Source organism: Silurus aristotelis (genome assembly GCF_946808225.1).
Source record: "Silurus aristotelis genome assembly, chromosome: 16".
Lineage (NCBI taxonomy): Eukaryota > Metazoa > Chordata > Actinopteri > Siluriformes > Siluridae > Silurus > Silurus aristotelis.
Window position 1 is genome coordinate 14,769,058 of NC_139589.1, and position 23,621 is coordinate 14,792,678.

The 23,621-nt window shown below is 38.8% G+C and overlaps 1 protein-coding gene across 9 annotated transcripts in view; it reads right to left on the reverse strand.

Annotated features, from left to right (window-relative positions):
• dacha (dachshund a) overlaps positions 1-23,621 on the reverse strand; it is a 154,418-nt gene that overhangs the window by 29,301 nt on the left and 101,496 nt on the right. For 7 of the 9 annotated variants that reach the window (XM_083565143.1, XM_083565141.1, XM_083565140.1 and 4 more), the window contains exons 3-8: positions 22,549-22,680; positions 13,886-13,963; positions 7,101-7,235; positions 2,148-2,320; positions 1,756-1,885; positions 1,423-1,497 (exon numbers count right to left, since the gene is read on the reverse strand). In XM_083565143.1, coding sequence (XP_083421269.1) covers positions 1,423-1,497; positions 1,756-1,885; positions 2,148-2,320; positions 7,101-7,235; positions 13,886-13,963; positions 22,549-22,680 — 723 coding nt within the window. The remainder of the gene's footprint in view (positions 1-1,422; positions 1,498-1,755; positions 1,886-2,147; positions 2,321-7,100; positions 7,236-13,885; positions 13,964-22,548; positions 22,681-23,621) is intronic. The other 2 variants (XM_083565144.1, XM_083565142.1) reach the window with 1 other exon arrangement.

Below are 23,621 nucleotides of genomic sequence, written 5' to 3' on the forward strand. Positions count from 1 at the left end.
GACATGCACCTACGATGACAATTTCAGACCCCTCCATGATTTCTAAGTGGGAGAAGTTGCAAAATAGCAGGGTGTTCAAATACTTATTTTCCTCACTGTATATACCTACAGTAATCCCCCCATTTATTGCGGTGGTTACATTCCAAAACCGCCCGCGATAAAAGAAAATGGCACCCTAAAAAATATTTTAAAAAACTATTTAAGCCGTAAATCATCCTCCCACACACTTTAAACACACAGAAAACATATGCAAAAATAAAGCTAAATGAATTGTAGAAATACAGTACACTGTATCACATTTATAGTGAGTACATGTACTGTACAGTTATACAGTTCTGTAGTAGTGTAGCCATTGCATAGTTTCTCTGGTTGTTTATTGGTTGAAGTGTCCTATGACGTCAAAAAAGAGTTAAAGATCACCGCATTCTTTACTCTCTGTACTGTACTGTATTTACATTTTACTATATTTTTATTATTACATGTCATTATTTAAACATAAAATCCCTTAAAAACAATTCCCTATATATGTTTTTTGGTCTATCGTGCTATCCACGAGAAAATCAGCGAAACAAATTAGTTATGTGGCAAATGCAATTCCACGATAAACCGAGGGCACGAGATTCAAACCACGGTAAAGCAGGGGTATGCTATGGATTCTTTAGCTTTTTATGTATAAGTATGCTGAAATAAGTATAACAGTTATGTAGATCATATCTTTCAAGTGAGAGAGTGAGAGACAGAGAGAGAGCTACATTCTTTATAGAATATGCAAATTACAAGCAACTGTTCCTATGGACACTGACATAAATTTGCCCTTGGTCTCTGGATGGGAGGGATGGTATAATCTCCCTTCCCTGTCAATCACAATGACACTTACATCTTTGAACTCATGCATGCAGATGGGGGTGGATAGCGCTTTCCTCTGAGTGTGTTACATGACCCCGTAATGCAACATGAACAGCACTTCAATAGGATGGCAATGGCCAGTTTCATGTGTCTCAGGGGAGTCTTCAGCTACCCCAGGTAGTATTTGTAGTATGATAGGGGAGATTTGCCTGGTGGGTGTGATTTCGGCAAAACAAAATTAGAGAGAAAAATGGGGGGAATATTAAAAACGGTGATTGCAGTGACTTTCAGAAGTATTTCAGAATTTTTTAGATGTTTTCTAGGTTTCTCTCTCTCTTACACACACACGCATGTGGGCACACATACATGCACATTTAAACTAGCATGTAATTTACCCTTAAGTTTTGCGTGTTTCCTTGTGTGTGTGTGTGTGTGTGTGTGTGTGTCTAACAAAAAAAAAATTGTGCACATTTAAGTTAGCCACTTTTACACACACACACACACACACACACACACACACACACACACACACACACACACACACACACACACACACACACACACAAAATGTCTTACCTTTCTCTTTGATGATTTTCTTCATGTTAATGCCAGTCTCTCTGTCTGCAAGTTCAACATCCGTTGGATTCAGCACTACAGACATATAAGCATAAAATAAGCATATGTCCACATTTATTTGCATCTCAAATAATTTAGTATAAATACTATATGCTTGTTTTAATTACTAATGCAAGATAGTACCAGATATCATATTTAAAATATATATTTGCATGATTTTGATAAACTAAAAAATTACTACATAAAACAATGGCATTTTTATTATGTGTGTGTGTGTGTGTGTGTGTGTGTGTGTGTGTGTGTGTGTGTGTGTGTGTGTGTGTGTGTGTGTACCAAGGTGCTCAGGGCTTTGTGGGTGTGGAGAGCTAGATACACTGCTGCTGGAGTGGCAAGAGGTCTGTGAGCCTGGATGAGGCGCTTCTTCCACTGAATGAGCTGGAGATGGACTATCCTGCACACAATCCTGACACACACACACACACACACACACACACACACACACACATACAGATAACCCAATGACTTTTAAAACACTTAAACTTTGATTAAGTAAATATTAACAATTGGGTTATGGTTTGTTTAGTGCCCACACATTCTTGAAATGAGGTAAGAATGTGTGTGTGTGTGTGTGTGTGTGTGTGTGTGTGTGTGTGTGTGTGTTGAGCGTGTGTGTGTTTGAGCGTGTGTGTGTTTGCGCGTGCACGCATGTGCGTGTCAACTACTACCTTGATGACGGATGCTCCAGATCTGGACAGGGGGCTGTGCATTTGTGCAGCAGCAGCCATGTTGGCGATGGTGTTGAGGTGGTTCATCTGGTTCATTGCCATAGCAACGGAGGCAGGGGGCAGACTGACAGGCAAAAGAGGGTGGGGCATCATCATAAAAGGAAGATCTAGACCTGAGAGCAAGAGAGGGCAAGAGACACAAGAAAAAAGAAAGGATATTGTAGATATTATAGGTGTACATGCGGTTTGGTATGTAACTCGTTTTTTTAAGTTACGGTTCAGTTCAGTTTCGGTACAGTTAGGGGGAAGGAATGCAAAACATAAAATTGCTTTTTTAAATTTTTTTATTAATGGACATGTAGGTGAAGGGAACAGAGGTGATGAGGATGTGATGGGTAAGTATGGTTTTAAGGAGAGGAATGTGGAAGGGCAGATGGTGGTAGATTTTGCTAAAAGGATGGAAATGGCAGTGGTGAACACGTATTTTAAGAAGAAGGAGGATCATAGGGTGACGTATAAGAGTGGAGAAAGGTGCACACAGGTGGACTATGTGCTAAGCAGGAGATGCAACCTGAAGGAGATTGGAGACTGTAAGGTGTTGGCAGGGGACAGTGTAGCTAGACAGCATCGGATGGTGGTCTGTAGGATGGTTTTGGAGGTGAAGAAGAAGAGGATGAGAGTGAGGACTGAAAGAAGAATAAGATGGTGGAAACTGAAGGAGGAAGAGTGTAGTGTGAGGTTCAGAGAAGAGGTCAGACAGGGGCTCGGTGGTGGTGAAGAGGTGCTGGATGATTGGGCAACTACTGCAGGAGTGATGAGGGAGGCAGCTTGAAAAGTACTTGGTGTGACATCTGGAAATAGAAAGCAAGACAAGGAGACATGGTGGTGGAATGAGGAAGTGCAGGAGAGAGAAAAGAGAAAGAGGTTGGCAAAACAGAAGTGGGATAGACAGAGTGATGAGAAAAGTAGGCAGGAGTACAAGGAGATGCGGCAGCAGGTAAAAAGGGTTGTGGCGAAAGCCAAGGAAAAGGCATATGAGGAGCTGTATGAGAGGTTGGACACTAAGGAAGGAGAAAAGGATTTATACCGATTGGCCAGGCCGAGGGACCGAGCTGGGAAGGATGTGCTGCAAGTTGGAGCAATAAAGGATGGAGAGGGGAATGTGTTGACTAGTGAGGAGAGTGTGTTGAGAAGGTGGAGGGAGTATTTTGAGCAGCTGATGAATGAGGAAAATCAGAGAGAGAGAAGGTTGGATGATGTGGAGTTGGTGAAGCAGGATGTAGATGCTGGTACCGATCTTTAAGCATAAGGGAGATGTGCAGACCTGTAGTAACTACAGGGGAATTAAGTTGATCAGTCACACCATTAAGTTATGGGAAAGAGTAGTGGAAGCCAGGCTGAGAGAAGAGGTGACCATCTGTGAGCAACGGTATAGTTTCATGCCGAGGAAGAGCACCACAGACGCATTATTTGCTTTGAGAATGTTGATGGAGAAGTATAGAGAAGGACAGAAGGAATTGCATTGTGTATTTCTGGATTTAGAAAAAGCTTACGACAGAGTGCCAAGAGAGGAGTTGTGGTATTGTATGAGGAAGTCAGGTGTGTCAGAGAAGTATGTGAGGGTGGTGCAGGACATGTATGAGGACAGTGTGATGGAAGTGAAGTGTGCAGTAGGTACAACAGACTGGTTCAGGGTGAAGGTTGGACTGCATCAAGGATCGGCCCTGAGCTCTTTCCTGTTTGCAGTGGTGATGGACAGGTTGACGGACGAGGTCAGACAGGAGTCTCCCTGGACTATGATGTTTGCAGATGATATTGTGATTTGTGGTGAGAGTAGGGAGCAGGTTGAGAAGAGCCTGGAGAGGTGGAGATATGCGCTGGAGAGAAGGGGAATGAAAGTCAGTAGGAGTAAGACAGAGTACATGTGTGTGAATGAGAGGGAGGGCAGTGGAGTGATGCGGTTGCAGGGAAAAGAGGTGGAGAAGGTGAAGGAGTTCAGGTACCTGGGGTCAACAGTGCAAAGTAATGGAGAGTGTGTTAGGGAAGTAAAGAAAAGAGTGCAGGCAGGGTGGAGTGGGTGGAGAAGAATAACAGGAGTGATTTGTTATAGTAGGTTATCTGCAAGAATGAAAGGGAAAGTTTATAGGACTGTGGTGAGACCTGCAATGTTGTATGGATTAGAGACAGTGGCATTGAGTAAAAGACAGGAGGTGGAGCTGGAGGTAGCAGAGCTAAAGATGTTGAGGTTTTCGTTGGGAGTGACGAGGATGGACAAGATTAGTTTATTAGAGGGACAGCGCATGTAGGATTTTTGGTGACAAAGTGAGGGAGGCGAGATTGAGATGGTTTGGACATGTGCAGAGGAGGGACATGAATTATATTTGTAGAAGAATGCTGAGGATGGAGCCACCAGGTAGGAGGAAAAAAGGAAGGCCAAGGAGGAGGTTCATGGATGTGGTGATTGAAGACATGCAGGTAGTTGGTGTGAAAGAGGCAGATGTAGAGGACAGGGTGGTATGGAGACGGATGATCCGCTGTGGCGACCCCTAATGGGAGCAGCCGCAAGAAGAAGAAGAAGAACGCAGTTTATTATTAACAAGTGGCGGGCCGTGCATTTGGTACCTGGCCTCAGTGTCCCCATACAATCAGTAAGAATCCAACTACTAACATGGCCAAGACCAAAGAGCTGTCCAAAGACACTAGAGACAAAATTGTACACCTCCACAAGACCAAAATAGAACTTTTGGGTCATAATTCCACTAAACGTGTTTGGAGGAAGAAGAATGATGAGTACCATCCCAAGGACACTATCCCTACTGTGAAGCATGAGGGTGGAAGCATCATGCTTTGGTGGTGTTTTTCTGCACATGGGACAGGGCAACTGCACTGTATTAAGGAGAGGATGACCGGGGCCTTGTATTGCGAGATTTTGGGGAACAACCTCCTTCCCTCAGTTAGAGCATTGAAGATGGGTCGAGGCTGGGTCTTTCAACATGACAATGACCCGAAGCACACAGCCAGGATAACCAAGGAGTGGCTCTGTAAGAAGCATATCAAGGATCTGGCGTGGCCAAGCCAGTCTCCAGACCTAAACCCAATAGAGAATCTTTGGAGGGAGCTCAAACTCTGTGTTTCTCAGCGATAGGCCAGAAACCCAACTGATCTAGAGAAGATCTGTGTGGAGGAGTGGGCCAAAATCCCTCCTGCAGTGTGTGCAAACCTGGTGAAAATCTACAGGAAACGTTTGACCTCTGTATTTGCAAACAAAGGCTACTGTACCAAATATTAACATTGACTTTCTCAGGTGTTCAAATACTTATTTGCAGCTGTATCATACAAATAAATAGTTAAAAAATCATACATTGTGATTTCTGGATTTTTTTTTTTTTTAGATTATGTCTCTCGCAGTGGACATGCACCTACGATGACAATTTCAGACCCCTCCATGATTTCTAAGTGGGAGAACTTGCAAAATAGCTGGGTGTTCAAATACTTATTTTCCTCACTGTATAACCACAAATGACTTTATAAGACTGTAGAAAAGTCATTGCTCATAATCTTACATTCCGGTGCTCATGATAGTTCTCACTCTCTAGTGTTGATGTCACCCAAATGAGGATGAGTTCCCCTTTTGAGTCTGGTTCCTTTCAAGTTTTCTTCCTCATAACATCTAAGGGGAGCTTTTACTTGCCACGTATGTCTGTATGTCCGAGCCAAATAAATGTATCTTCCTTCGTAGGCATAAAAAAGTCTAACTCAGATGTATTAATGTGTGCAGATCCTTACAGACGTGTTTTGCCAGTCAAACTTGGCTGTAACAGTTTCCTGCTGACCAAAAAACCAGAGGACTAAATGCTGACGCTATTCTGGGCCAGCTAGCTGCCCTGTGAGGCGAATATGAAATCTGATTGGTTAAAGAAACAGACCCACTGCTAATATTCTCTATGCTAAAAAGGTCAGCAGGACAGACTTTGCAGGCCCTGGGCAGATTAGATTACCATGGCAGCACATACTGTAGAAACTGAAATCTGATTGGACAAAAAATCATCCACATACACGTACTGGAAGCAGTGCTGCCAAGAGAAACACTACGAAATGAAGAGAATAAACTGTTTGGAATAAATTGATACAATTTCATGGAACAAATATTAGAATTTAAGTTGTAAATGTAGGTCAGTGTGTGTGTGTGTGTGTGTGTGTGTGTGTGTGTGTGTGTGTGTGTGTGTGTGTGTGCGTGTGTGTTCTACTGTTCTACTTATTTCAGCATACTTTTACAAAAGTCTTCATTCCTTTTATTCTTTATTCATTCACTCCCTCGATATGCGAAATTGGCAGGATTTTCTCCTTTTAAGAGAAATTTTCGAAGATGGACATAAAATGCTAAAGAATCCATATTTGCTAAAGTTAGCCGATAGCCACTTCCTGGTTAGCGGCTAACGCTAGCCATAAGGATTCTTTCGTGCTTTTATGCATGTGCAAAACAAATCTTATTTCCGGTACGGAGTGAGTAGCCACTGTGACCATGCGCTAACTCTAGTTTCTTTTTTAAAACATGCCATTGTTTAATAATAATAATAACTTTAAAAAATGCACTCAAAGTGCAAGGTGGAAACTAAACAAACTTTCAGGTCCGCCACTTAATACGTTCCAGAGGGAACTCAGATTTTAACTATATTCAGCATGTAAAAAGGATTGTATTCGGTACACATGTGCATTAAACCAAAAAAGCTGTGTACCATTGCACCCCTAGTAGATATACTAGATCCAAAAGTTTGTAACAATTTGATAAAAATTTGCTGTACAACCTTAAGAAATACCTTTAAGTCACTTTCAAGCCATTAAAGAGTAATTGCACAAATAAATTAAAGGAAGGCATGAGCAAATGTGTGTGTGTGTGTGTGTGTGTGTGTGTGTGTGTGTGTGTGTGTGTGTGTGTGTATATGCGGATCTCACGGTTGGCCAGGAGGTGGCTCTGCTGTAGTGAGGTGAGGTGTGAACCAGAGAGGCTGGCATGGGCCAAACCATGCTGTGTTCCAGATGAGGGGGGCGACTGTAGTTTTTCCTTATCCCAGGATGACTCACTGCCCCCTGGAGAGATCATAAAGGTGTAGAGAAACAAATGGGAGAAAAAATAACGCAAACTGAAAAAGAGGACAGATGTGTCTGGACCTAACAAAAGAGGGTTACAAAAATGCTACATAGCCACTAACAAAGTCAGTCTTATTTACTTTTGTATTTTTAAAGATGAACCAACCAGGTGAGAAATGACTACTCATAATTATAAATTTTTCAATTCATCTTTCAGTCAATCTGTGTGAAAAAAAAATTTCTTATATATGTGAATATGTGAATCCCTTACGCTCATTTGATTGAAGAATCTGACATACAAAGTACTTAACCAAAAAGCAAGCAAGTATTACAGGTTTTTGGTGGTCTGGCTATTTCCCTTGATTAATAGATTAAGGTCAGAATTCTGGGTTCAGACAGATGACACTATATTGGCGATAAGCAGTGCTACTCCATCCAGACCCCATCGAACCCCACCGCTTATATCCACAAATAAATCAACGAAATGTAGCTGAGAAACCAGTTGTTAGGTGCTATAAAATAGACTTAAGTTGAATTAGCTAAGGGTGAAGAGAAGGTGAGAGAGAAGTTAAAGCAGAGAAAATGAAATCATTGTCTAATTCTGCTTAATAAGCAAAAAGTGGTCCTGTGAGTGATTTGGCAGATGGTGTTTTTGCAACAGATTGCAGTGAGTGATTATTTTAATAATAATATGAATAAAATTCTTTCTCTGTAGAAAGGAGGAAGCTGTTCATCTGGGAGTGCTTGGACAGAGTGAGAGAAAACATGCAGACAAGGTAATAGCTGAGCTCACACCTGAGGCTGTGTGTCTAGGTGTATGTGGGATATGTGTTTTATGAATCATGTTACAGAGGGTATGTTGGCAGTAAAAACTGTACATACATAAACATTTGATGATTAACAAGCTTTGTTTTGTCAGACACAAACATAATTCTATAGTATATTATTCATATATTGTTATTTTGATTTAGCATAGGTTTTTACAGTTTTTGCCTTGTTCCAATTTTTTGTTTAAAAATATATCTGCTTTTTGTGTGAAATTAAATCTAATGTGGTTTTAGTGATAAAACAGTGACATTCAAAATCCATATTTTCGAACTGATTACTGCTTTTAGCTGAGGCAGAGCATATATTTTTGTGTTCCTTTTTTATAACCTGGTTTTGTCCATTTTATTGCACACTATTTATTGTTGATCTACCAGAATAGGCTTAATTCTCCTAATAATTTAATATACAGTGAGGAAAATAAGTATTTGAACACCCTGCTATTTTGCAAGTTCTCCCACTTCGAAATCATGGAGGGGTCTGAAATTGTCCTCGTAGGTGCATGTCCACTGTGAGAGACATAATCTAAAAAAAAAAATCCAGAAATCACAATATATGATTTTTAAACTATTTATTTGTATGATACAGCTGCAAATAAGTATTTGAACACCTGTCTATCAGCTAGAATTCTGACCCTTAAAGACCTGGTAGTCTGCCTTTAAAATGTCCAGCTCCACTACATTTATTATCCTAAATTAGATGCACCTGTTTGAGGTCGTTAGCTGCATAAAGACACCTGTCCACCCCATACAATCAGTAAGAATCCAACTACTAACATGGCCAAGACCAAAGAGCCGTCCAAAGACACTAGAGACAAAATTGTACACCTCCACAAGGCTGGAAAGGGCTACGGGGAAATAGCCAAGCAGCTTGGTGAAAAAAGGTCCACTGTTGGAGCAATCATTAGAAAATGGAAGAAGCTAAAATTGACTGTCAATCTCCCGCGGACTGGGGCTCCATGCAAGATCTCACCTCGTGGGGTCTCAATGATCCTAAGGAAGGTGAGAAATCAGCCCAGAACTACATGGGAGGAGCTGGTCAATGACCTGGAAAGAGCTGGGACCACCGTTTCCAAGGTTACTGTTAATACACTAAGACATGGTTTGAAATCATGCATGGCACGGAAGGTTCCCCTGCTTAAACCAGCACATGTCCAGGCACCTCTTAAGTTTGCCAATGACCATTTGGATCATCCAGAGGAGTCATGGGAGAAAATCATGTGGTCAGATGAGACCAAAATAGAACTTTTGGGTCATAATTCCACTAAACGTGTTTGGAGGAAGAATGATGAGTACCATCCCAAGAACACCATCCCTACTGTGAAGCATGGGGGTGGTAGCATCATGCTTTGAGGGTGTTTTTCTGCACATGGGACAGGGCGACTGCACTGTATTAAGGAGAGGACGACCGGGGCCATGTACTGCGAGATTTTGGGGAACAACCTCCTTCCATCAGTTAAAGCATTGAAGATGGGTCGAGGCTGGGTCTTTCAACATGACAATGACCCGAAGCACACAGCCAGGATAACCAAGGAGTGGCTCTGTAAGAAGCATATCAAGGTTCTGGCATGGCCTAGCCAGTCTCCAGACCTAAACCCAATAGAGAATCTTTGGAGGGAGCTCAAACTCAGCGACAGGCCAGAAACCTGACTGATCTAGAGAAGATCTGTGTGGAGGAGTGGGCCAAAATCCCTCCTGCAGTGTGTGCAAACCTGGTGAAAAACTACAGGAAACGTTTGACCTCTATAATTGCAAACAAAGGCTACTGTGCCAAATATTACTATTGACTTTCTCAGGTGTTCAAATACTTATTTACAGCTGTATCATACAAATAAATAAAAAAATCATACATTGTGATTTCTGGATATTTTTTTTTTTAGATTATGTCTCTCACAGTGGACATGCACCTACGATGACAATTTCAGACCCCTCCATGATTTCTAAGTGGGAGAACTTGCAAAATAGCAGCGTGTTCAAATACTTATTTTCCTCACTGTACCAACTAAAACAAATTCCTTTTAATAATGCACAGATCAAATGCCACTCTCTCCTTTTGCTCTGAGTAATGTCAGAAAAAATAATTTTCTTTTTGTTTCCTTAAAATGTGTGAGAGCCTTCTCTTACACAGGGCAGATACCAATTAAAAACTAACCAGTCTTAATAAAGCACATCAGTACTAAATATATTATAAAAGATTCAGCTTTATGTACAGTATGTATAAGATCCAGATATAGACACAACCAATTCTTTCTCAAATTTTTCTAAAACAATACAGTTCACTTATTTTTAGTATAAGTGCAATATTTATTTAGTATACAGAAAACAATTTTAAAAAATTCAAACAATTGAGTTCATAAAGAAAAACCATCTGTACAAAAGATTTGAAAAGCAACTTTGTGTTCAGCGCTGCTGGTTTTCAGGCAAATCAAAGAGTGAGTGTGTGTGATGTGTGCATATGCATGCACATGTATGTGTGTATTTGTAAGCACAAAAGTGTTTGCACTGCAACTTCCAACTTGACCTTTTTATGCTCTTGTCAAGCATAATTGTAATTAACATAGATGCAATGTAATGATAAACGCTGAACTTGTATAATCTAGGACATAGCATTGGTAGGAGTCAGCAATGTTGTGTGCGTGTGTGTGCGTGCACGCACTTCTGTGTGAATGTGCATATATTTCTGTTCATTTAATTTTTAAATCAAATAGCCGTTTATAATGCAATGAACTGCCAAAAGACATGTTGGACATGTCTATGTATGTCTGTGCACGTGTGAGTCACTGTATAGCAGAGTAAGTGAGGAGTTCAACTATCTGCAACTCTGGCGCTGATGACCCATTTGGGCTTAGTCCAAGGATTCCTCTAGTGTTGGCTACTAGGGTAATTAGCCTAAATGTGGTCCCATTTAGGGGAGTGTGTGTGTGTGTGTGTGTGTGTGTGTGTGTGTGTGTGTGTGTGTGTGTGTGTGTGTGTGTGTGTTTCAAGATTGTGAATCTGCATCCTACTTGGCTGTCAGTCATGCTTTAAGAATGTGTCCATCTCAAAACTCCTCCTTAGCCACAAGGTGCCAGAGCTGTTTAATGGCATCCTTAAAAAAAGACTTGGATAACTGAGGCACACAAGTGCACACACACACTGACCTAGTCTTTCCTTAACCCCACTTGAATGTTTAATTCACCCTGACAAATGAGTACCTTTATTTAACTAATCAAACACTTTCCTCAGCCTGATCAGTTCTTGCTGCCCTCTATTTTCTTCTGAACAGAAGACAAAAACAGTTTAAGTAGCTAAAGGGAAAACAGCTTGCATTATATAAATACTCACATCTTTTTTCTCTTGTGCAACAGTTCCTAACCATCCTGCTACCTGGACCAGCTACTGTACAGCATACTGTACATCTTTATGTATTTGATCATTGAAAAAATAATCTGGTATGTGAATCACATGTAAAACAGATTCTGCTCAAATTAGATCTTTTCTAGAATATCATAGAACAATTTAAGGTGCATGATACTTTCAGATTGATTACTAAAAGACTTACTATTTCCATATGACATAATGGTGTAAACCATGACATTTGTGAGCATGTGTGTTTGGGAAGGGGTGATAGATAGGAAACTTGCTAATCTCCCTCCTCTGAAGTATTTCTTTGGCCTGTCAGCCATGCCATCTGCCATTCACTCTGGCCCTACCTACACACTCTTTCTCCAGTTGGCTGGAGATTGAAGAGCTTGTGTGAAAGAAGCATACATGAATATTAAAAATTTGAAAAGTCACCAGTGAAGTGAATTAATGCTGCTTTCAATTTAAAGTTGCAACTTGTATTTCCTTGTTAACAACTAGTAAAAGTCAATGAAAATGTCAGTTTAGCAAGTTTATTTTAGTACAACAGTACCAATAACTGCTCAGTCATGTAAAATGGGAATAAGAATATCTTTATATGAAGTTTATGTACTCTGGCAAACAGAAAACACTATTTTTTGAGGGAATCCATGTTTTTTGGTTTTTTTTTTGCTTTCATTTTGCTAGTTGAAAATTCCAAGGTTGAAAAATAGTTTGCTTTAACCACTTATGACACCACAAATGCAGCATTAGCATTTCAAACTTAAAATCTAAATAATTAATATAAAAAGTATGTGAACCCTATTTCCCTAATTTCCAGTAATATAAACAATAAATAAACAGATTGGAAATTCTTTGCTGTGGGTTACTTACTGGTATGACCCCAAATCTAGATTTCATATACTCAGAGCCTTTAGGCTTTCTTTTGTGTGGGTTGCTGCGTTGCCTGTGTAGATATAGCCTACCACATTAATGTGCTTGGTTATGAACAATGTATCAGAATATATTTTTATACTACCAGACCCCTTTCTGTTCACTCAGTGGCAAACAAAATGCAATGTAAACTTTTCACTCTCATAAATTTGAAGGACAAGGGTCTTAAATGATTTAGTACACTGGACGCTGTTCTAGATCCCTCAAGAATTAGGCGATATGGACAGTGGGCAAAGATTTACCTAGACACCACTTGAATGCTATTAGGTTTTACACAACAATTTGCCATAATGTAAAAACACTGAAAGATGATATGAAAAACCTTGATTATCTTGTTACAATTAAACCTTTTACATGGTGGGATATATTAAGCAGTCAGTTCTTAAAGTTCATGTGTTGAAAGCAAGAAAAATCTGAGCATCTGAGTTACTTCAACAGGTACCAAATTGTGATGACTAGGAACATGGGTCAGAGCAACTCAAATAAGTTTTTTTTTTTTTAAAGGATATCGGTAAACCAGCAACATGACATCAAGGCTCAGTGATGCACATGTGAAACAAAGCCTAACCTGCTTTGTCTGGCCAACAAAAGAGCTACTATAGCACAAATTGTTGAAAATGTTAATGCTGCCAATGATAGAATACTGACCATCCAAAAGTGCCTGCAATGCACATTTGAGCATCAAAACTGGACCACAGAGCAATAAATAAAAGGTGGTATGCTCTGATGAATCATGTTTTATCTTGTGAGTGGATGGGTGTGTGTGTGCATTAAGAGAAGAAATCAATCTAGGGAAGGCAGTTTGATGCTATGGCCAGGGTTCTGCTGTGAAACCCTCCTAGCATTCATATGGATGCTACTTTCAAAAGAAACATGTGCCTTCTTGCAGACCAAGAACATCAATACTACCTTAATGGTAGTGGTCTCTGTCTTTTTTTATTAAAAATCTGCAGAATGATGCTTCTGCAACACTGCAAAAACTTTTCAGGAATAATTCAAAAAGTGTTCAAGCTGTTTAACTGGCCTCCAAATTCCCAGATCTCACTCTGTTTAAGAAACTGCAGGACCCATCCAATCCATGAAGGTCACAATTCTCAAATTATAGGATGCCAGATAATACATCACATCTCCATACGTCTTGTGCAGTCCATGCAACAATGACGACCAACAATCATGACCTATACAATCTTAGAAAGTGGTTTTAATGATTTTGGCTCAAATAATTTTTGTATTGTAGCGATTAGCACTATAAAATGGCATGAATTTATTTTCTACATATACATTCCTTCCAACATCTTTTCCTAATATCCATTGAAAATACCGATACAGAGGAACAAAGAACATTGCCTTGCTTTGGTTCCACTGTCTATTTAAAGCTTAACATACTGAACACACACACATTCATTAATATTGTTACATCGGCAAATCTTGCACACACTCACACATGCACACAAACACACACTGTCCGAGAGCACATTAACAGATTGTAGCGGGTGCAGGCAGAGGACTGCACGCTGGCACTCTGTTTGTCATATTTCTTCTGGGCCTCACCATCTGCCAGGGTGGCATTTTCATGGCTGTTTACCCTGACTCCCGCCAAGGAATCATCTGCCACCACATAATGCTTCTCAACGAAACAGGGAAAAAAGAGGGGAGGATTAAGTTGGTAATGCAACTGAGACTATTGCTAATTTGGTGTAATTGGGAAGAAATGAAGATAAATGAGGGTGAGGGATGGGGAGGCAATCAGTATGGCAGGCGATACAGCTGTGCTTTTGGCCAACACTACCACCTTATTTCCCTCAGCACGCTCCTTTCACCAGTTCTTCAATAAGGTACATGAAATACAAACAAATACACCAGAGTAGGATGTGGCACATTATTCACGTTTATCTTGATTTACCCAGTCACCAGGAATAGAATAGACTAGAATGGACTAGGTCTCTGAGAAATCTGAATATAACAAAGGTCATCTGTGTTTGAGAGTGATATTGATTATCTAACGGTGACGGTATTATGCTAAAATTGTTTTATTATTATATTCATTTTATTAATGCTGACTGAATTTTATATTATTAAAAAAGAACCTTGATTCAGTAATCGAATTCAAAAACACCATATTCTTTACTGAACTATAGAGAGAAATCCCCATCAGCAATCTGACAGTGGGTATGATATTAATAGAGCATCTTTACACTGCTGTTTTCACTTCTGTCTCATTTTTGAAGATAGGGTTTATGATGACTGTGTCTTCTGAGACTAAAAATAAGATTTTAAAAGCTGAATAGGATGTCCCTTTATTCTCATATTCCTGTGCAGTCACCACACACACATACACACACATACACACACACCTGAGGAAGACATGCATGGCCATATGTCAGCTTTAGCCTTCATGATTATGTGTGGCATAGAAAAATATATTTTTTACAATGCCAAGCACACATTGGATCTCAATGTAGTGGCTAATACAAATGAAGTACATAAACTTCACCCTTTTTTAAATTAGTGAGCATCACATTACAATTGCTACACAGAAGTTACTACATTATTGATGGTCTTCTGCCAAATACCCTACAGTCTATTACTGGCATCATTCCTACTGCAGTCAAGCATGCCCAAATGGAGCAGCAAAGCCATCTGATAGGTCAATAATAGCTATGCCATAGCACAACTCTAATTACATTGAATAGTGTGTGTAAGGTGTAAACATCTCTTTAAAGATGCAGTTTGCAATTAAAAGCTAGGCTGCATTTGCATTTATGGCATTTAGCAGACGCCCCTTGTCCAGAGTGACGTACAAAAGTGCTTTGAATCTCTATCAATGAAAAAATCTACACTGGTATGCTAGATTATGAACTTAAGACAAATCAGCCTATAACTCTGTAGAGAGAATTTTTCTTTTTTGTAAAAGACAAAAGCATACCTGGTAAAGTGTTAGTTCAAGTGTTTCAGGAAGAGGTAGGATTTCACCTGTCGCTTGAAAATAGCCAGGGACTCTGCTGTTCAAACATCTAGTGGAAGTTCATTCCACCACCTCCGTGCCACAACAGAGAAGAGCCTTGGGGTATACTTACCTCTTACCATGAGAGAAGGTGGTACAAGTCGAGCAGTGCTGGAGGATCTCAGGCAGCATGGTGCAGTGCAAGGAGTGATGAGGTCTCTGAGGTTAGAGGCTGCTGTTCCATTTTTGGCTTTGTAGGAAAGCATCAGTGTTTTGAATCTGATATATGCATCTACCAAAAGCCAGTGAAGGGAGCACAGCAGTGGGGTGGTGTGGAAGAACTTCGGCAGGTTGAACACAAGTTGCTCAGCTGCGTTTTGGATCATTTGCAGTGGATAAATTGCATTCAGAGGTACACTTGCCAGTAGAGAGTAGCAGTAGTCCAGTCTTGAAATGACAAGAGACTGAACAAGCACCTGAGCAGCCTGTATGGACAGAAATGATAGAATCCTTTTGATGTTGTAGAGAAGGAACTGACAAGAAAGAGTCACATTAGCAACATGTGAGGAGAAGGACAGTTGATTGTTCGCTGTACACATAAAAATACTTTTCTGTAGGTGCAGGAAAGAGTTTCTGGTAATGGGGGTAAAGAAATGCATTTATATGCAATAAGAAAATAATAAACATTATTAGGAAAGAGAATGAAAATATTAAAATCATCAATCATTAATTCTCCTTTGAAACAATGTGAAAACAATACACTAGACACTTGGCACAAAAGTGTATGAATTGAAAGTGCAAATGATGGAAGCGCTTTCTTAATGAAGTGTTAATTGCTATGAGGAGTCACATGAAGGTTGTTGTAGCCTAGCTGCTCTGACAGGAAAAACTGCAGTGCAATGGATTTACCAAAAGGGATCTGTGTGGAACTGCTTTGTTTTTCTTGGTGACAGAACATGCTGCCAGTGGTGTTTTGGAAAATATGCAAGACATTTTATTTGTTTTAAACAGCCATTTAGTAAGTATATGTGATTAACTATTCATTGCAGTACCATCAAATCTTTTGTCAATAATTTAATCAATACACTGGAAAATATAATTAGAGGCATTGGCATTTTGGAATATGATTATTGTTTGTTTCCCACTTGATGTTACAAAGGGGGTCTAAAGGAATGTGTGTGGTAGGGATGTTTTTATATAACCCTACCTCACCTCACATCACCTCAGCTAACCTCAAACTCATACAGATGTTCAGGGCTTGAGATGCAGATTTTCTCTAGTGTTCTTCAGTGTTAATCCACATGGGGAAAGTAAAACAGGCTTTTCTCACCCATCTTAAGAAAAATGTGTTAATAAATGTTGACAATCGATAGATACATGAAAAATAAACATTATAAAATTATATGCAGATGTCATGTTTAACAGCCTAGAGTTATAATAACAGAAATACAATATATCTAAGCACACTGTATGATTATTTATACAGTATTCCACTTCTTTGGTAATCCATTTCTTCTTCACTACCACTATCTCTCAATTACCCCCATATTTAGACACCCACCTCAAGCTTAATGAACTTAGATTACAGCTGATGAACAATTTTTACATTTCAGCAGCCTCTTTAAATGAGTCCTTTATTGTGCATAAGATGGCACAGGCTTTCACTTACTGTTATAAGAGAGGCACATTAATGGTCATCAGAAGACTCTGTTCTCTTTGAACGATTTATGATGCCTTGCCTTTGATCATAAGTAGTACTCACTTCACAGGGAGCTTGAGAAGATGTCTCTTTGATATTGCGGTGCATTTACATGTCATTGAATGGCATGGAAGATAGGGGCCAACACTGTTTGAGTGCCACACAACAAGAGAATCATGTGTCAGAAAACAAAAACATATACAAGCTAAATAAGTAAATATACAACTGATAAGGACTTGAACATTTAAACTTCTTTCATATCAGAGGCTACCATTGGAGATAAAAGGAACTTGTGTGTTAACTGTCTTCTCTGCAGGCTGTGCCTAATTTGGCTAGATTGCAGCGAAGATGCAGCAAAGTCTGCTGCATCTTTATGGACTTTCATTAGATGACATTTTGAGGCTTATTTGAAGTTAATCCCCCCTTTGTACCCTTGTGGCAGCTCCATTGTCAGGTGGATGACAAATGAGGCAGGACATGGGGCTCTGGGTGGACACATCCGCCATCCTGCTTGGCCTACTCTGTTAATACACTATCATCTGGTCAAACAGACAAGCAATTCCCAAATCTTATTACCAACAGGAACTATGGATCATTACATAGGATGTATTCCCTTCAGCTAGACCAAAGGTTGTGACTAAAGGAGGACACATTGGATACATGCCCTTTCACACTGGATAGTTTATTTACTTTTATACAATAACTATTACCCATAATGGCCAATTGCTGTGATATGTAAAAAGCCACAGTCATCTTCCATTCCATCAGTGAACCTTTAAATTCACAGGTGCAATAAATGCAGAGAAACAAGACTGGTGCAAGCACAAGCATTAGGAAACATTTAATTTATTATTTGAAGAAATCAATCAAAAACAATCTTCTTAAATAAAAAATAGTTTTTTTAACCTCAGTTAACCAAACACTAAGATGGTCTATGATATACAGATTTTATTTTGGCATGTAATCCAAGAGGTTAGGTATAGGCTTATGAAGACTTTATATGTGGTAGAAGAATATAAATCATTTGTTCAATGAGTGGTTAGTGCCAGATGTTGGTGTATATATGTATCCTTGGATTTTCACACACAATAGACTCACCATTACTCAGAATAGTGGGCAGCAGCTCTCTGGATGGTACACCAGAAGAATGCCAGATTCCACTTCTGTCAACAGAAAGCTGAGGCTGTAGTACCACTACTTACAGCGAACAACTGTGAGACTGGAAAAAACATATGTGCCTTACTGTATGTCAGCAGTCTAGGCTGGTGGAGGTTGTGCATTAGTGTTTGGAATGTTTTCTTGTTAACACCAATTAATTGATTACCACCAAGTTTTGACCTTCAACGACACCATTTATGAATCAAATATGATGAAAGTACACCTTTAAAATCTGCAGGATGAATACGTATTTGAAGAAGAAGGAGTAGCATAGGGTGACGTATAAGAGTTAACACCCCACGACAAATGTAGTTAAGTCAATGTGGATTAGAAAAAAAGAGCCCTTCAAAAGATCCATCATCTGATCTGAGCTTTTTACCCATGATCACCTTCTTTCACCTTAGAAATAGTGCTAAAATTTTAAATATGATGTTGTTACAGAATGCAGAAAACACTAATTCATGCTTTGTTACATCTAGATTAGACTACTGTAATGCTTTACTGTCTGGCTCTTCAAGTAAGTGCATACATAAGCTTTAGTTAGTTCAGAATGCAACTTCTTAATAGATCTAGTAAATATGACCACATCTAATCTGTTTTAATCAGTCTACTGTACACACACACACACACACACACACACACACACACACACACACACACACACACACACACACACATATATATATATATATATATATATATATATATATATATATATATATATATGTATGTAATACTATATATAGTATTGTGCCTTGAGAAGATTCATAAATCCATAAATGAAGTTCTGCGTAATGATATGAAATAACACAGGGAAAAGTATTGAACACATGAAGAAAGGGAGGTGATAAAAGGCATGGAAAGCCAAGACACCAGCTAAAATCAGTCAGAAATTAGAAAGCAATCCTGCCCATCAATGCAAATTAATATCAGCTGGTTCTGTCCCAACTGATGGCCTGTATTAAGGCGTCCCATTACCAAGGTGTCCCACAAGAAACATCTCATGATGGGTAAAAGAGCTCTCTCAAGACCTTCACAAACTAATTGTTGCAAAACATACTGATCTAAACTTCTGAATTTTCCAGTGAGCACTGTTGGGGCCATTATCCCGAAGTGGAAAGAATATTTTACCATAAACCGGCCATGACCAGGTGCTCCTCACAAGATTTCTGACAGAGGGGTGAAAAGAATATCAGAAGAGTTGTCAAAGAGCCAAGGACCACCAGCAGGTACAATTGTTAGAAAGAAAACAATATGTAATGCATACAACCGCCATGGCCTGTGTGCACGCTCCCTAAGCAAGACTCCACTGCTGAAGAAAAAGCATGTTGAAGCTCGTTTTAAGTTTGCTGCACAATATTTGGACAAGCCTGTGAATACTGAGAGAATATGGTCTTATCAAATAAGAGACCAAATTGAACTATTTCGATGCCATAATACACACCTTGTTTGGGGGACAAATGGAACTGAACATTACCCTAAAAACATCATGCCAACATTGAAGTTTGGAGGTGGGAACATCATGATGTGGGGCTGTTATTTAGCATACAATACTGGCTACTTCATATACTGTATATATATATATATATATATATATATATATATATATATATATATATATATATATATATATATATATATATATATATATATATATATAAGACATACATGCACACATGCACAGACATGCATACCTGTTTTTGCTAACTCTGCAAGTCACATGGATGACAGATTCTAGAGCTTGTTTTAATAATGCATGGTATTTCACTTTTAACTTGTCAGTTGTTCCGGAAAAATATATATCAGCTCTTCTCTGATGTCATTTGTGACAGTGATTCTCCCTGACAGTTCTCCATTAAACCAATGAGTCTTTTTGCTCCGCTATATTTCGGCTGGTGCACAGGACAAAAACCATGTTCTTTAATAATTTTTTCTTATTCTTTGCTCCTCTCTTTTTGTTTTTCATGAATGTATTTATATTTAAAGACAATTTCACAGGAGTCACTCTGCTAACCGTCTGCTAACTTGTTTACTACACTCACGCCCCAATGAGACCCAGTCCTCTGTTGCAACTAAACAAGAGCATGTGTTATTCTGTCCAAATGTCTATTCTGCATCAAAGGTTATCAAACAAAATAATAATAATTGAAAAAAAACCCAACTATATATATATATATATATATATATATATATATATATATATATATATATATATATATATATATATATATATATATAAGCACAAGAGAGATAGCCATGGGTGTTTTATTAAATTTAGAGGTGTAAGGATGCTGAATCAGATTCCAGCTAGATCCCCCTCTGTTTTACACATACACACATGCATATACACACACACACACGCAAACACAGAAATCGCAAACCTAAAATCTCAAACTAGAATAAAACAACAGACTAAAACCCATTCAATTCCATTTAAAAAATGTTTCCTTCACTTTATTTAGCCTCACACAATTGCCTTACAGTCTTTACTTAATATAAATATTACTTATAAAATATCTTTATAACACTAAGGCAAGAAGAAGACAATGACAAAACTTTGTGTGTGTGTTTTATTCTGTTTTATGTGCAGCATCTCCCCTGATTTTTAAACCTTTAATGTGTCTCCACACACCAGTGGTCTGTTCATTCCATTTTGAGCCTTTATGCTGCTAACGTAATTATGATTGACTGATTGGACAAAAAAAGTCTCCGATGAATTGTGGTGGATTGCAGGATAAAACTGATTCAGTTGTGCCGATTGCGTCAACTGGCTTACAAGAGAATAAAAATAAATGTGCATGCTTGTGTGTGTCTAAGGGAGGACAATAATTTACAAAATATTTTACATTTCAACATAGAAAGAAAGAAAGAATCTCTGTTTAGGACAAAAAGTAGCATGTCATGATTTAATTAGATATGCATTGATTTAATTTACATTTTTTAAAGAAGGAATGTTTTAGTATTGTCAAGGAAAAGGTTATAGTGATGGCTTGTGTTCTGCTGCATTCATAGCATCTTTTGAGTGGAAATGTGCAAGCTGTATTAATGTCAGTTTCCACCATAGATATATCCTTTTGTCTTCTGTTTGCTCTGTTAGAGATTTATGTGCTTCTAAATAAAATTTTACAGTTACAAGCTTAAGTCTACTATAGTAAACTCTACGTGTGCAATAATTTGGATTGAAATTGCAGAACAGCAACAACAGCCGATAATAGCATATTTACTAATATATACTACCGTATTTTCCGGACTATAAGCCGCTACTTTTTTCCCACGCTTTGAACCCCGCGACTTAAACAACGAAGCGGCTAATTTATGGATTTTTCTGGGTTTTTTCCCGGTTTCACAAGCTTCAAAGCCAAAAAACTGAGACCTAACATTAGACCAATGAAATTGCGAAACGGGTTCAGGTGAACCAATGAAACTCTTTATATTAAAACAGATGCGCTCCCACTGAATCGGGCCGCAGCACATCATAAATATGGATGAGGTTCCTCTGACGTTTGACCTGCCGCTCACTCGGACTGTCAACAGGAAATGCAAATCATTCGTCACGCTGAAAACAACCGGGCATGAAAAACCGCACTTCACCTGTGTTCTGAGCTGCACGGCATCGGGAGAAAAGCTTCACCGATGGTGAATTTTAAACGCACGACGATGCCGAAAGAAAAACTCCCGAAAGAAATTGTTGTGAAAGGAAGGAGGAAGACAGTGAACAATGACTTTCTTGGTAGGCTACTGTTTAAATACAAGCCGTGTAACAGACACTGTCTTTCGTTAAAGTTCATTAGTTTCAATGTAGGCACCTGCGGCTTATAGACAGGTGCGGCGTATTTATGTTCAAAATAAAAATCTTTATAAAATTCAGTGGGTGCGTCTTATATTTGGGTGCGCTTAATAGTCCGGAAATTACGGTAATAGTCTGCTGTTGTTTCTGTAGTTCAAATTCAGTATGAAATAATGTTAACATTAGCTAAGCATTAGTTATAACTGTAACATTAGTAATTACCCTCTCAAAACAGCGATTTGTATGGTAAGATGTTTCATATTTACCACAGCACCATGTCTGTTAAATAACTGATTGCATAATTATGTTCATTTAATGTAACTCAGTTGAGAAGGCTAGCCCAATTTGATCAGCTTAAAGTACAAATTGAGGAGATATTTTCATTGGTCTTCCTGCAAAGTTAGGCATTACTTGAGTTTAGCTACAGCACAATGTCAGATCAGGTAAGTTGATTAAAGTCGGGATTACCAACATCCAAAAAACACTACTAATGTGTGTGTGTGTGTGTGTGTGTGTGTGTGTGTGTGTGTGTGTGTATGTGTTGGGGTGTGTGTGTGTGTGTGTGTGTGTGTGTGTGTGTGTGTGTGTGTGTGTTGGGGGGTGTTTGTTTGTGTACAGATTCTGACCTGCATTGGAGTTGAGCTCTTCATTTTCAGACTCATTGCCATTGTGATTGCTTGCTCCATGGATGCTGTTCATGGCCATGAACTTCATCTTATGCAGCTTCATTGCCTCTGCCATAGCTGCTGCAGTCAGACCTGTAAATGTAGACATGTCAGCGATCTACATTTATACACAAACCCAGATATTATCCCACTTTTTTAGTGTATGCTTTCAAACACATTAAACAAAGTAAGAACAGTAGGTATCACAACGCTTGAATAAGGTAGAATATTTTCCTCTTTTTAAATTAAATATCCCTATTATATAGATTATTGTACATTTACAATAAACATTAACTAACACATGGTCATGTACTTTAGAAAAAGAGAAAACCTTCTGTTTTTAATTAATTGTAATGGAAGTTAGTCAAAATTAATATTTCAAATTTCAGTTCAGTCAAAAGTATTTTTTTGTATTTTCTAATAAAGATTTTAGTTAAAACACAACCATTGTTCTAGTAGACAGAATTTTAGATTTTTTTGAACAGCAGAATAATTTTGCCCTTTGATTTCAATCAAATAATCTTTTGTTGTATACATTTTATAGTCTAATATTTTACCAATGTTGCAATTTCTCTTTCATAGAGGGTGAATCTGAGCCAAAAGTAGCACCAAAAAATCTTTACCTCTAGAGCTAAATTGTAAAACTACTTGCACTGAGTTCATTGGACTCTTGTGTGTGTGTGTGTGTGTGTGTGTGTGTGTGTGTGTGTGTGTGTGTGTGTGTGTGTGTGTGTGTGTGTGTGTGTGTGTGTGTGTGTGTGTGCGTGCTTCCCAGGAGGACTTCCCCACTACTGCACACTTCCTGAGCCCTACCTTCAGTTCATCAAGGACTCTACATCCCCAGAAGCCATCATCACTCAGCTCAATTAGGCCCCTAATTAATTCAATTAAACATGGAGGGGCTGCATTAAGTGATTCATTAAGTGACGTTGCAGGGTCTTGCTTGCCTACAATGCTACTTACTTCTTTACAACCCATTCTAGTTAAAAAAAAGAAAATGTAGGCTTATGTCCTTTATCCATTTGTTTTTGTCC